General features: G+C 45.3%; 2 protein-coding genes across 3 annotated transcripts in view; both read right to left on the bottom strand.

Annotated features, from left to right (window-relative positions):
• Positions 1–9,160, bottom strand: part of RASSF1 (Ras association domain family member 1) — a 37,509-nt gene extending 28,349 nt beyond the window's left edge. The window contains exon 1 of one of the 2 annotated variants that reach the window (XM_069095640.1): positions 8,278–9,160. In XM_069095640.1, coding sequence (XP_068951741.1) covers positions 8,278–8,608 — 331 coding nt within the window. In that variant the 5' untranslated portion in view covers positions 8,609–9,160. The remainder of the gene's footprint in view (positions 1–8,277) is intronic. The other variant, XM_069095643.1, reaches the window with a different exon arrangement.
• A 588-nt stretch (positions 9,161–9,748) lies between these two features.
• The window catches only part of ZMYND10 (zinc finger MYND-type containing 10), a 12,188-nt gene continuing 9,366 nt past the window's right edge, over positions 9,749–12,570 (bottom strand). Inside the window, exons 9-12 of the mRNA XM_069095639.1 lie at positions 12,154–12,279; positions 11,810–11,931; positions 10,627–10,752; positions 9,749–10,367 (exon numbers count right to left, since the gene is read on the bottom strand). Of these exons, the coding sequence (XP_068951740.1) occupies positions 10,274–10,367; positions 10,627–10,752; positions 11,810–11,931; positions 12,154–12,279 (468 nt within the window). The 3' untranslated portion in view covers positions 9,749–10,273. The remainder of the gene's footprint in view (positions 10,368–10,626; positions 10,753–11,809; positions 11,932–12,153; positions 12,280–12,570) is intronic.

The raw sequence follows: 12,570 nt of genomic DNA, 5'->3' as shown, positions 1-12,570 counted from the left end.
ATTAGTATCTCAATGCACCTTTTGGACTGTATCACTATTATTCCACATTCATGTTTCTGAAATAACCCATCTCTTTTTGTGTCTAAATGGCTACTTCTTGTATCCAAGGCATTTCTAATAACTTACTGTTCAATATGATTCTTTGGAGATTATGATGTTTCAGTATTTAGTCATCATCAGAAAAATACTGGTGGTTCAAAAGATGCCTTGCTGTAATACCACTTCTAGGGCCATATCCCAAAGAGATCATACAAGTGGAAAGGACCTGTATGCACAAAAATATTTATAGCAGTTCTTTTTGTGGTGGCAAAGAATTGGAAATCAAGGGGATGCCCATCCATTGGGGAATGGCTAAACAAGTTGTGGTATATGAATGTAATGGGATACTATTGTGGTATAAGAAGTGAGGAGCAGACAGACTTCATAATAACCTGGAGAGACTTATATCACCTGATGCTGAGTGAGGAGAGGAGAACCAGGAGAACTTTGTACACAATTACAGACACATCATATCTGTGACGACTACCTTTGATAAACTGGGCTCCTCTCAGCAATGTAACAATGTAAGACAACTCCAAAAGACTCGTGATGGAAAGGGCTATCCACATCCAGAGGAAAGAACTATGGAGTCTGAATGCAGATCGAAGCAAACTACTTGCTCTCTCTCTTCTGTGCTTTGTTTTGTTTCGTTCCTTCTTTCTCGTTCACTCCATTGGTTATAATCTTTCTGGCAACTTGACTAATATTTAATGTGAAAGTATCTGTAGAACCTGTATCAGATTGCATGCTGCCATGGGGGGGAGGGGGAGAAAATTTGGAACTTAAGGGATTGTGGAATTGAATGTTGTAAACTAAAAGTAAATAAATTTTTAAAAAAAGATGTCTTGCTGTAACAAAAGGACTGCAACATTTCCCAAATGTGATACAACTAAATGAATATTCCTGATCTAACTAGAGAGACAGATAAACAAACTTACTCCAAAGGCTTCCTGCTGGTCAGAGGCACCTGGAGACATCATGGAGGCAGTACTTCTATGGTCTGAAGGCCTTTTGGGAGTGTCTGAGACTCTTTCACGGAGTCCATGAGGTTAAAAATACTTTCATAATAATACAAAGTCATTTTAATTCTAAATATGGTAAGTGGCAAAAGATTAACCCACATAATAAAAGCTCTTGGCAAGGAGGTGGGGTCAATAATTTTTAAGAAGGTAAAGAAATCCTGAGGCCAAAAAGTTTGGGAATGGCTGCTTTGTAGAGTGTTGGACTTGGAGTCAAGAATGTCTGAGCTTAAAATCCTGACTTTGTCACTTAAGGCTGTATGACCACAGGCACTTCTGTCACATAACCTGTGTCTAAATTTCCATATATATACGATGGGAATAATAATACCTGTAGTAACCTACCCCCCAAGGCTGTTATGAGAATCGAATTTGATCGTATATAGAAAGAGCTGTGTAGGCTTTAAGATGCTATATCAGAGGTTCCCAAACTTATTTGGTCCTCTTTAAAAAAAATTACACAGTGCCCCCTGGAAATCTACCTTTTAAATTTAACCCTTTAATTTTTTCCCCAAAATTTGCATCATTTAAAAATATTTTTAAAAAGGCATCTTAAATTTGATAATTTATTGTAAATTTGTGGGTTTTTTCCTGCATTGAAATTTTGATGATGTGATATTGTATCAGTATTGTAACAGTATAGTATTGTATTCTAAACAAGTCATTACATGCACATATTCCTGCTCATGCATGCTGGACTTCCTGACAATGCACAACATGTTTGCCTGCCAACACTTGCTTGTTAAGATGTGTCAGCAGATTTGACCACTCACATTTTGGGTGTTTATTTGGAAACTAATGTAATCACTACAGCTTTAGGAATATTATAGCCAGGTTCTGGAGTTCCCAGATCAAGGAGAAAATATTACAAGCAGCCAGGAAGAAACAATTTGAATATTGTAGAAACACAATCAGGATAACACAGGATCTGGCAGCTTCTACACTGAGGGACTGAAGGGTTTGGAATATCATATTCCGGAGGTCAAAGGAGCTGGGATTAAAACCAAGAATCACCTACCCAGCAAAACTGTGTATCATGTTTCAGGGGAAAATATGGTCATTCAGTGGAATAGAGGACTTTCAAGCATTCTTGATGAAAAAACCAGAGTTGAATAGAAAATTTCACATTCAGATACAAGAAGCAAGAGAAGCATGAGAAGGTAAACAGGGAAAAGAAATCATAAGGAACTTATCAGAGTTGAACTATTTACATCCCTACATGGATAAACGATAATTGTAACTTATGAAACTTTTCTTAGTATGAGAATAGTTGAAGGAAATAGAAATGTATATATTAATATATGCATGCATATATATATACACACATATATGTCTATAAAGAAGGGCATATGGGCGTATGAATACATATGCGAATGTGTGTATATATGTGTACAGTTATACATAGATAGAGGGCACAGGACCAATTTAATAGGAAGGGATGATACTTAAAAGGTGAAATTAAGAGGTGAGAGAGGAGTGAGAGGAGATGGGGAGAGACAGAATGGGGTAAACTATCTTATATAGAAGAGGCAAGGGAGAATGGTTACAATGGAGGGGAAGAACAGGAAGGCAAAAGGGAATGGGTCAACCTTACTCTCATTGAATTTGGCTTAGGGAGACAATGACATACACACTAAATAGGGTATCTCACCCTACAGGAGAGTAGGGGGGGAAGGGGATGAGAAGGGGGCTGAGTGGAGGGGAGGGGGGGGGGTGGGGGGGGGGGGGGGAAGTTGGAAACACTCACTTTTGAAAAGGGACAGGATCAAAGTAGAGAATAGAACAAGTGGGAGGTGGGATAGGAGGGAGGGAAATATCTTTTACAGTCTTTTACAATATATCCACTATGGAAATGTTTTGTATAGCTACACATGTACAACCTATACTGAATTGCTGATCTTCCCAGTAAGGGTGGGTGACAAGGGAAGAAGGGAATGAATCTGGAACTTAAAGTTTTAAAATCAAATGTTTAAATATATATATATATATATATATATACTATTATTAATATTATTTTACATGTAACTGGGAAATAAGATATACAGGCACTGGGGCATAGGGATCCACCGCCCTACTGGAAAGTCGGAGGGGGTATGGGAGAAGATATGGGAGAGAGCAGATTGGAGGAGGGGATATCCAGTGGGATCACTATTTTGGCGTGGTGGGTAGGGGAAAACGGAGAGAAATTTTGTAACTCAAATTCTTGCGGAAATGAATGATGTAAACTAGAAGTTAACAAAGCATTTGATACAAAAATAATCACTACAGCTTTAACTCTGTTACAAAACAGATACACGATCGATTTTTCAAAATTTTTTTTATCTTTTCTTCTTTCCTTATGCTTCCACTGCCCCCTTATTTTTATTCAATACTCCTAAATTGCACCAGAGGCAACTACTGCCCCCCCTGGATAGTTCCAGCACCCCCAGGGAGTGGTATCACCCACTTTGGGAACTTATGTGCTATATGCATGTCAGTCACAAAAAGATGGTGAGATAATAGAATGTAATCTCCTTGAGGCCAGGGATGATTTCATTTCTATCTTTGTATCTCCATTACCTAGCATAGTATCTGGCATACAGGAGGTGCTTAATAAATGACTGCAGATAATGTCAAAGTCTGGACAATGTGTTTGTCCAAACACTTTGTCTTTCCATAGTGCCAATAGTTAGTGAGATCTCTTTCAAGTTATTGTAGATCTCACTGAGGAGACTTAAAAAAAAAGTTTTCATTATGAGTAAATGGATAAATTTGGAGAACCTGTGTATAAGCAGAAATCTTTTTGTTTGGACCCCACACCGAACATCCTTAATAGCACTGGCAAACATCTTAGGTGAGTATGTATAAACACTTCATAATGAAGTGAGAAACTAAGCAGTATTAACACCACAATCCCATCTATGGTACCTACCACAGGAGACACCTTCTTTAACTATATCCTTTCAAGTTGCATTAAAACAAACAAACAAACAAACAAAAAAATCCCTCCAACCCAGAGACTGGGAATTTACACATTTGATAATCTTCTCAACCCAGGTGTATGGCCACAAAGCCCATACAACTATAATCTTCTGCAGAAACTCACCAACAAAAGCCTGACTGTCCCCTTTTCATGTTTATGACACTTGGCAATTTCAGCACAGATCGTGTTAATAAAAATAGTATAAAAATTAAGAAAGTAAGCATATTGCTTAGTAGTTGTTGATGCCATCTTGGTCCCTTTTTTTTGGAAAGGGCGAAGGAAGGGGGAAAAACTATTTAATTTTTTTGATCATTTTCGAATCTTCCCTCTTTGAAATACTTTGAAAAAGCAATCCCAAATGCATTTAAAATTATGTCCTCTCAAGTATTTTTTCATTTTCTCCATTCATCATTTTAAAATTAACTACATTTTCTTTTTAAATTGAATTTCATCATATTTTTAGGTCAGTATTCTTTCCTTCCCCAACCCCTCATTGAGAAAGCAAGAAAAACAAAAGCTATTACAAACATGTATAGTCAAGCAAAACAAATTCCCACATTGGCCATGTCTAGAAAGTTTCAGTCTTCGCTGTGAATCCATCACACCTTTCTATCTGGAGGTGGGGAACGTGTTTCATCATGATTCCTCTGTTTTTGTGTTTGGTTCTTGAACTCGGGGCCTCATCAACTCTCCTCCTATTTGGTATCTCTTAAATCTCTCCCCTCTCTTCTCACCCCCCCCCCCAAAAGGAACACAGATGATCCTACAGTTGAGTTCTAATCATGACTGCCAATTCAATTCAAGTCCTTCTAGTTGGAGAGAAAAGTGTTTCAAAGAAAGAATGAAATAGTCCTAGTTCTCAAGAATTTTACATTCTACTGAGAAGACAACAATATACAATAATTGGATCTTATCCCAGTCTTTTTACAGACTCATTTTTTCAACTGCTTTCCACTATTTTGGAAGCAATTACTCAAAGTCTTTGTCTCCTTCCTCTGTAATGTTAAACAAATGAGTGTGGACCTTAAGCAAGTATAGCTCTAGACTTGCAAACAAATTAAGTGAGCTGGTGGCAATTGCTGGTCTCATTTTACATCAGTTAGATTTCATCAATAAGTGGTGATTGTCAATGTCTTTCCTTTTGTCCAATTCTTATTTTTCAGGATCAACAGATTGTTTAAACAGGTTGGATTGAGACTGCTCTAATTGCCCAGACTTTTTTCATTTTCATTTTCTATTTTGTCATTTACTTTGTTTTTTGTGCTAGTTATTTGATGCTCTGACACCGACAGCAGGTTTTGACACAACTAATTTGTAATAACCAATCATTTCCTGTTCAGTGAGAGAGCTTTTGTTTTATTTTTTTTTTTATTATGTCTTTGGTGTTTACTCTGCCTAGCACTTTCTAACTCATTTCTTGGAAGAAATTATTCATGATGTACAGAGTGAGATTTCCAAGTAGTGTGACTTCCGAGTAGTGCACACATTTTCCTCCATATGCATTTCTTGACTCAACTATATTTTCTGACATGGTTGTCATCCTCTTTCCTTTCATAATGAAGTCACCAAGTGATAAGATGTGTGTTGGCTTACTTTGTACAACTTGCCTGTCATTTTTTTCCTATCATTTTTCTATTCTTTTTCTTGTATAAGAAATTTGGACATGTGACTTTCATTAAATGGCTCAAGGTCTCATCAACTTTCAACCTAAACTACTGCAATGTCATGTTTGGTATCTTTGCCTGACATTTCCCTCCTCTCTCTATTCACCACACAGCAGCCAAAGTGAGAGGCCTCAAGTCCGAGTCTGCCAATGTCATTCATCTCACCCAGAAGCTATAGGGGGGGGATCATTATCGATCCAGGATAAAATTTAAACTACAGTTGGCATTTAAAACCTTCACCATCCAGCTTCAGACTCCAATCCTGATTGTAACATCACTGCCACTCTCCTCTCTTAGTTTCTGCACAAGCTATCTGTCCCCCTTTGCCTGCAATACATGCCTTCCTCACTTCTATCAGTTTAGGTGAGCCCTTACAGGAGGCCAATACTGATCCCCTAGTTCAACGGAGCATAACTTTAGAGCTGGAAGGAACCTTTGGGACTGAGTCCAACTCCCTCATTTTATAGGTGAAACAGCTGAGGCCCAGAGGAGTTAAGTGACTTGCTAAGGGTCACACAGCAAATAGGACAGCTAGGTGGTATGATAGTGCATAGAGTGCCAGGCCTGGAGTCAAGAATCTTTCTGAGATTTACCAGCTGTATGACCTTGGGCAAGTTACTTAACCCTGTTTGCCTCCGTTTCCTCATCTGTAAAATGAGCTAGAGAAGGAAATGGCAAACCAGTATCTTTGTCAAGAAAACCCAAAAAAGAGTTGGATAAGAATGAAAATGGCTGAACAACACACAGCTAATAAGTATCTGAGGCAGGATTTAAATTTGGGTCTTCCTGAGACCAAATCTAGCCTTCTTATCCATTAGTTCACCCAGTTGCCAGTTCCCACTACTCAATTAATTTGTATTTGCTCTATATGTATTTTTATTTACTTGTGGGCATGTCACCTCCCCCCCCCCCCAATATAATTTATGCTTCTTGTGGGGGTTTTTTAGTCTTTGCATCCCTAGCACTGGTCACATTGCATGGCACAGTAGGTGCTCAATGAATTGAATGTTGGCTGAATGTCAAATGATTAGATTATATGCTCAGTCTGAGCACTGTGAAGATAGGGTGATCCAAATGTTACATTAAATGATGTTTCTTGCTGCCTTTGCACACAAAATCAGCTCCCATTGTTTGCTTCTCAGAGAAGCAGCTGTGAGCCGTGGTTGCACTTAGATCACTTAAATTTAATGCCCTTTTATTTTAGGAATCTCTGTAGTATCCACATTGATATGGTTCCCATTCTCCAATAATGTGTCAGTTTGTTAGTCACTGGACAAAGATGGAACTTAAAATGTCAACAGTTAAATTTATTTTTGTTGACCCTCCAAGAATTGTGTGATCCCTAAAGACTTTTGTCCCTTCCCCACAAATCTTTAGTATGGAGGAATTTCTGGAAAGGGGATCCATAGGACCCCGAGACATTTTCTATGGCTCACGGAAGCAAAAAATAACAAACCCTTGCCCAATCCAAAACCAAACCACACAGTGGTCTTGTTTACTTGTGAAGATGTGCACTGTCCTTCATTAGACTGGTCCTCCAAGGACTGACATCACCAAGGCTACATTCAGAGCCTTTCCTGGTTGGAAGAAAGGGCCAGAGCTTGTACTGCACGGGCCAAACCTGGAGAAGCTTGTCTCCTCCATACCACAATGAGGCGTTGGTGGTGGAGGGCACCAGTATCGCAATCCAGTAATACCCTACTGAGTAGAAGTACCAGGAGGAAGGCAAGACAACAGAATGCAAAATGAAGCCGAGGTGGCCAAACCCGAGCTGGGAGTGAGGGTGGGGCAGTGGAAGAGAAAAGAAGTAACGAGCCAGGCCGGCTTTAATTTGTAGATAAGAATCATTGGAAATGAGCACATTCGTTGTGTCTATGCAAATGTTGCTGGAAGTGCTCGCAGATGGTTTGTCCAGTAAGTAGGTTAAATATTTGCCTTGGAATGTAATGCAATGCAACACTGCTCAGTTTTAGCGGCCAAGACCTTCTTCCTGGGATTGGACAAAGGTAAACTTCGGCCATAGCAGGTCAAATCAGACCTAACATTGAAGTTGTGGCTTCCACATTCTGGAGCCTGTGGCTGCCCGGCAGGATCGTGGGCTGCTAAAGTCTTAAAAGAACTTACTAACTGGGCTTGGGATGGTGATAAGGTCCGGGGCGTACTTGCTGGCCATAAGGTTATCACCTCCCCCACAGTCAGAGTGAAGGAACGAGGAGAGGGGTGGTCTGAAGATGGAGGGAAAACCTATTGCAAATGTGGGTCCAAAGGTCCTTTCCTGACAGCCCGCGGCCCGCCCTCCCCCCACAACCACCCACCTTAGGCACTCCCACTGATGCTCCGGTTCTGTAACTAACCTGACGCCAGCGTCAAGACGACCTATAGGCGCACCAGAAAATCCCCGATTCCGTTTCCTTAGGAACTTAGATGTTCTTTCCCTTACCCACACTCCCAAAGCCATCCACCCGACGGGCAGGACACCTAACAATTCACAGCAACTCCCACGTGGTCGCACTTGAGTACTTTGAGCCTCAGATGTCTAGAGTGCAGCCTTCCCACCCACCCCACCCTCGTATTTAGAGACCCCAGTACTCACGGACACATTGCAGGCCCTTGCGAATGACGCCCCAGATGAAGTCCCCACAGAGGTCGCACCAAGTGTGGGTGCCGGGCCCTGATGGACGGAAGCAGTGGCCCCGGCCAGGTCCGGTCGTGAGTCGGGGATCGCTGTGGCCGCCCAGCAGACGGACTTGACGGCCGCGGAGCAGCACGTCTGGGCCGCGGCCCGGAGCGATGCGCAGCGCGTTGGCGCGCTCCAGCCGGCCTGGACTCCGAGGGCCTGGGCTCCGGCCAGCCTCCTGCCCCCGCAGCCCGTCGGGTGACCGCACCAAGTTCCGCAGCTCGATCAGCTCCGGCTCCGCAGACATCACTGCCTCTGCAGGAGTCCCCGGACCCAGCTGTGGCTGAGCACGGAGCAGCGAAGCCCCCCTCTGTTTGGGCAGGGGGTAGTCCTGCCTCTTTTGGTCCCTCCTTTTCTCAAGTGCTCTTCAGCTGGGGCAGTTACTGCTTCGTTCTCTGCTTCCTTCCCATCCTCCCATCCTCCCCCTCTCCCTCAGCCTAAGTTCAGCTTCTCTCTGCCTTTGCCTGTAGTTCTCTGTCCGTTTTGATCTTTGCCTCTCGGACTCAGTGGACCGCTGAGCACCCTGGCTCTCGGCCGCTCTCGCTGCAGGGCACTCCTTCGTCTTGGCCCTGCTTCTTCTCCTGGGTTCTGGGATGGGTAGCAGAGGTTTTTTGCCTCCTCCTCCTCCCGTCTATGGGTCTCAGCGGACTCACAGCAGCAGCAGGAGCACTATTAGGGCGGAGCCGGCCCTTCCAATTCCTAGCGCCTTCTGAGGCTGGAGTCCGCTCCTCCGCTCCCCCGCCCCCAGCCCCCACTTCGAAGACTCGGGCAGCGCTTGACAACCGGCCCCGCCCCAACCCAGGGGCCCAGACTCGGTTTGCTAAAATCTCCGGAGCCAAAGCCACGCAATGGAAACTAGAGTCTGGGAGGGGGCTGGCAGAACTCAGCCTTTGACTTGGGGGCGGGAAACGAGTGCGGGGAGGGACTAACTGGAGGGGAGGGGATCCGAGCGAACCAGACCAGAAAAGTGCAAGTTGGGATGAAGGAGCCACTGGAGGCACTTTAGCCTCCACAGGGAAAGGATAGAGGGACGGGGTTATGGTCTGAGAACGGTTGCGGCCTCTCTCCTCCCCCAACAAGGGGAGGGAAGTCGGACCTTAAAAGCACCAGGGCCGAATGGGTTAGTGCTCCGTGCTGTTCTTAGTCTAAAAAGGGGTGCAGGGAGAGGCCCCTTTGAGCAAGAGCCCAGCTGGTACTGGCTCCCAGAGCAGCATCCCGCCAGCCTCGTCTTGGGCTGCTTCTCCCCTCCTTCCCTTTCCCTTGGAGGCTCGGCCTGGCCTCACAGGAAGCAGCCTTAGCCCTCTTCCAAAGCCATCCCCATCCCATCAGGCCTTAGAAGAGATCAGGCCAAACTAGGGCGGTTTCTCGCTGCCGACAAGACAGAAACTTCTTTCTCAAAAGAAAGCATTTACTGTGTTTTACAGAGAGGAAGAAGGTACCCCACATCCGCACTTTCTTGCCACAGAGTCTCAGAAAGTGGAGGGAAGTCTCAGCAACCCACCCTTACTCCCTCCTTTCTCTGGGTGCCTGTGAGGACTCACCCTACTAGAATTCCCCCTCCCCCTTACCCAGGGCAGGAAGAGGTAAGGACCTCCTGAAGTACCCTGCCGTGCTCCCAAGAACTGAAGGAACCATCCTTTGTTCTAGACTCAAGTAGCTGGGACTGTCCTGAGAGCTGAGGCACAAGCTGGAAGCTGCAGGGCTAGGCAAGAATGAATGGGTTACCAGGGATTCAGACCAGAAAGAGTAGAAAGCAAGCAGTGGCCTCTTCCTGATGGGGGAGCCTGCAGTCTAGTCTGGTCTGGGGTGCTAGGGTGTGTGGGGGGGAGAAGAGGTGCACATAGCTAGCATTGTGGGGCACACTGGAGGCTTGGCATGATGGGATACCACGAGGGCAAATGAGTAGCAGCTACTATGCTTTGACCTCCTCCTTCACACTGTCCAGCGTCTTGGCCATTAAGTCACAGGATTTTCGGTGCTTCTGCCAGTGTTTTACCTGGCATTCCCTGTTGAGGAAGAGAAACAAGTGAAGGCACAATGAGGTTCTGCTAAGCTGTTGTCCTAAGAAAGGGATGGGTCCATGGGCCTCAGGACTTGACCCTGTTGCCTTGATCCTGGGCCAATGAGGTCTGGCCTCTGAATGGGAGCTCCTGGAGCCCAGGCTAAAATCTCCGGAGCCTTTGCATCAGTGTCCTGGGAGAGGGAAGGGAAGAAGGGGTTCAGGTCCTGCAGGGGTGAGCAGCTTTGGGCACATGGTGGACGTACCGCTTACAGTACCACTCATTCTGGCATCGAGAGCATCGCTTGGAGGCCTCCGCGTTGCAGGAGGCACACTTGGGTTTCTCAGGGTTCAGCGCTTCCATGACATCGAGCTTGTAGGTCTCTGCCCATCTGCAGAAAAACCCAGGAAAGAGGGGGGCCCAGAGAAGTGTGACCAGGATGACCATGGTGTCTGGTCTAGGGGTTCTGTCAAGAGGGGCTGGGTTCTGCATTTTGAGCTGATATTCCATAATACTGCCTGGATCCTTTTGTATCTCTATGGTTTTTTCCTGGGTGGGGGTCTGGGAGGGTAACTTAAGGCAAGGACACTGGATTTGAAACCAGAGGATATGTGTTTAAATCTAGATTCTGCTGCTTGCTGCCTTTTTGACTGTGTGCAAGTGTCTTCCCTTCTCTGGCTCAGTTTCCCAGGAAGTCCAAGTATAAAAACCTAGGGGCTACACCAAGTGGTCCCTCAGGACCCTTCCAGCTCTAAATCTCACAGTCTGAAGATTAGTCAGGAATGTAGAAATGGTATTCCTCCAGACCAGCCCTGTTATTATGAGACTTCTGGATTGGCTGGCAGGGATCTGGGAGTGACAGAACAACCCAATGAGCTTAATCCAAGGAAACACCAATGGACGAATCCCAAATCACTGTTCTTGGGGACTTGCTCTGGGATGGAAGAATCCATTCTTGACTGTGGCCTATGAACTAGAAAGAATCTTGGGCCAAACCTGGTGAGGAAAGCATTAGCTAGACAGATGTGCTTGAAAACTAAGTTACTGCCTAACCTGGAATTGGGTCAATTTCTTTTCCACATACATGTCTAATTATCCTGCGCTGGAACATTTCTTCTGAATGGATCAGCTAGTTTTCCTTATAAAACACATCTTGGAAAACTTTTTGTTTGGGATGTGTTGCCGATAAGGAAAATAAGTACAAGAGGAAGCAGAGGCCAGTTATGGGAGTAGGAGCAGAGAAGTCAAGAGTTCAGGGGCTTAGGAAAGTCAGGGGAGCCCCAAGCTCAGGATGAGATTTAGAAAGCAGGGAAGGTAAGGGCAATGGTCCCATCTTGACCAGCTGGAGGAGAAAGAAGCTGGTGCTCTCTGAAGGAATCAGGGACCCCTGAGACTCAGGGAAAATCCCACTGAAGGGTGGTTGACTCTGGCATTGCTCCCCAGCCTACCTTCTGGCCTGCAGACGCAGGTCCTGCTCAGAGGGGTTAAAGATGTGCTTTAGCTGGTATTTTGCAATGGCGTTCCACTTCCCCCCATTCTTCCTCTCTAGCCGGTTCCAGATTTCTGGGATCTGTGGGGAAGGGTCACAGAATGGGAAGAGGCCTTGACTAGCAAGTCCAGGAGCCAACAAATATGGCAGAAGTTGAGTCACTCAAGGCCACAGTACACTTAGCTGTGCCAGTGAGAGAACCCAGGGGTCTGGCCTCATGGACAAGCCCAACAGGACACTGACTAGTCAGACCCCTGCTCTAGACTGGGCTGGGCAGTCATTGCCTTTTCCCTCTCTTGATACCTGCTCCATCACCAGGTCCTTCTTAGGAGGGAGGGGCTCGGTGAGTGCCAGGTGGCTCAGGAAGCGCTGCAGATCTACCAGGTTGGGTATCTGGTCCAGCAGGATATCAGTGAGCAAGGCCCGGAGCTGGGGAACAGAGCCAAGGGAAGCTACTGGGGAGATCCAGGGAGCCCGGGCAAGGCCTCTGAAATGCTCCCTGATGCCCTGGCTTCTGTCCTGAAAGCCTCAGCAGGGAATGGGAGAGACTGGAGCTGAGCTGCACACAGCTGAAGAGCTGGCTTTTCTTCTACTTGGGGCAGTGATGCATCAGTCTGCTAAACCAGAACCTTGCCATGGAGGGGAGTGTGTGTGTGCACATGTGTGTGAGTGTGTGTATCTGTGAGTATATGTGAGTGTGAAAGTGTGTGCACGTGCATG

The sequence above is a fragment of the Petaurus breviceps genome, unplaced genomic scaffold (genome assembly GCF_028583685.1).
Source record: "Petaurus breviceps papuanus isolate PSGF00001 unplaced genomic scaffold, PetGlider_PUasm1.0 227, whole genome shotgun sequence".
NCBI classification, from domain to species: Eukaryota; Metazoa; Chordata; class Mammalia; order Diprotodontia; family Petauridae; genus Petaurus; species Petaurus breviceps.
The sequence above is the reverse complement of the archived record's forward strand: the minus strand, read 5'-3'. Positions and strand labels throughout refer to the sequence as shown.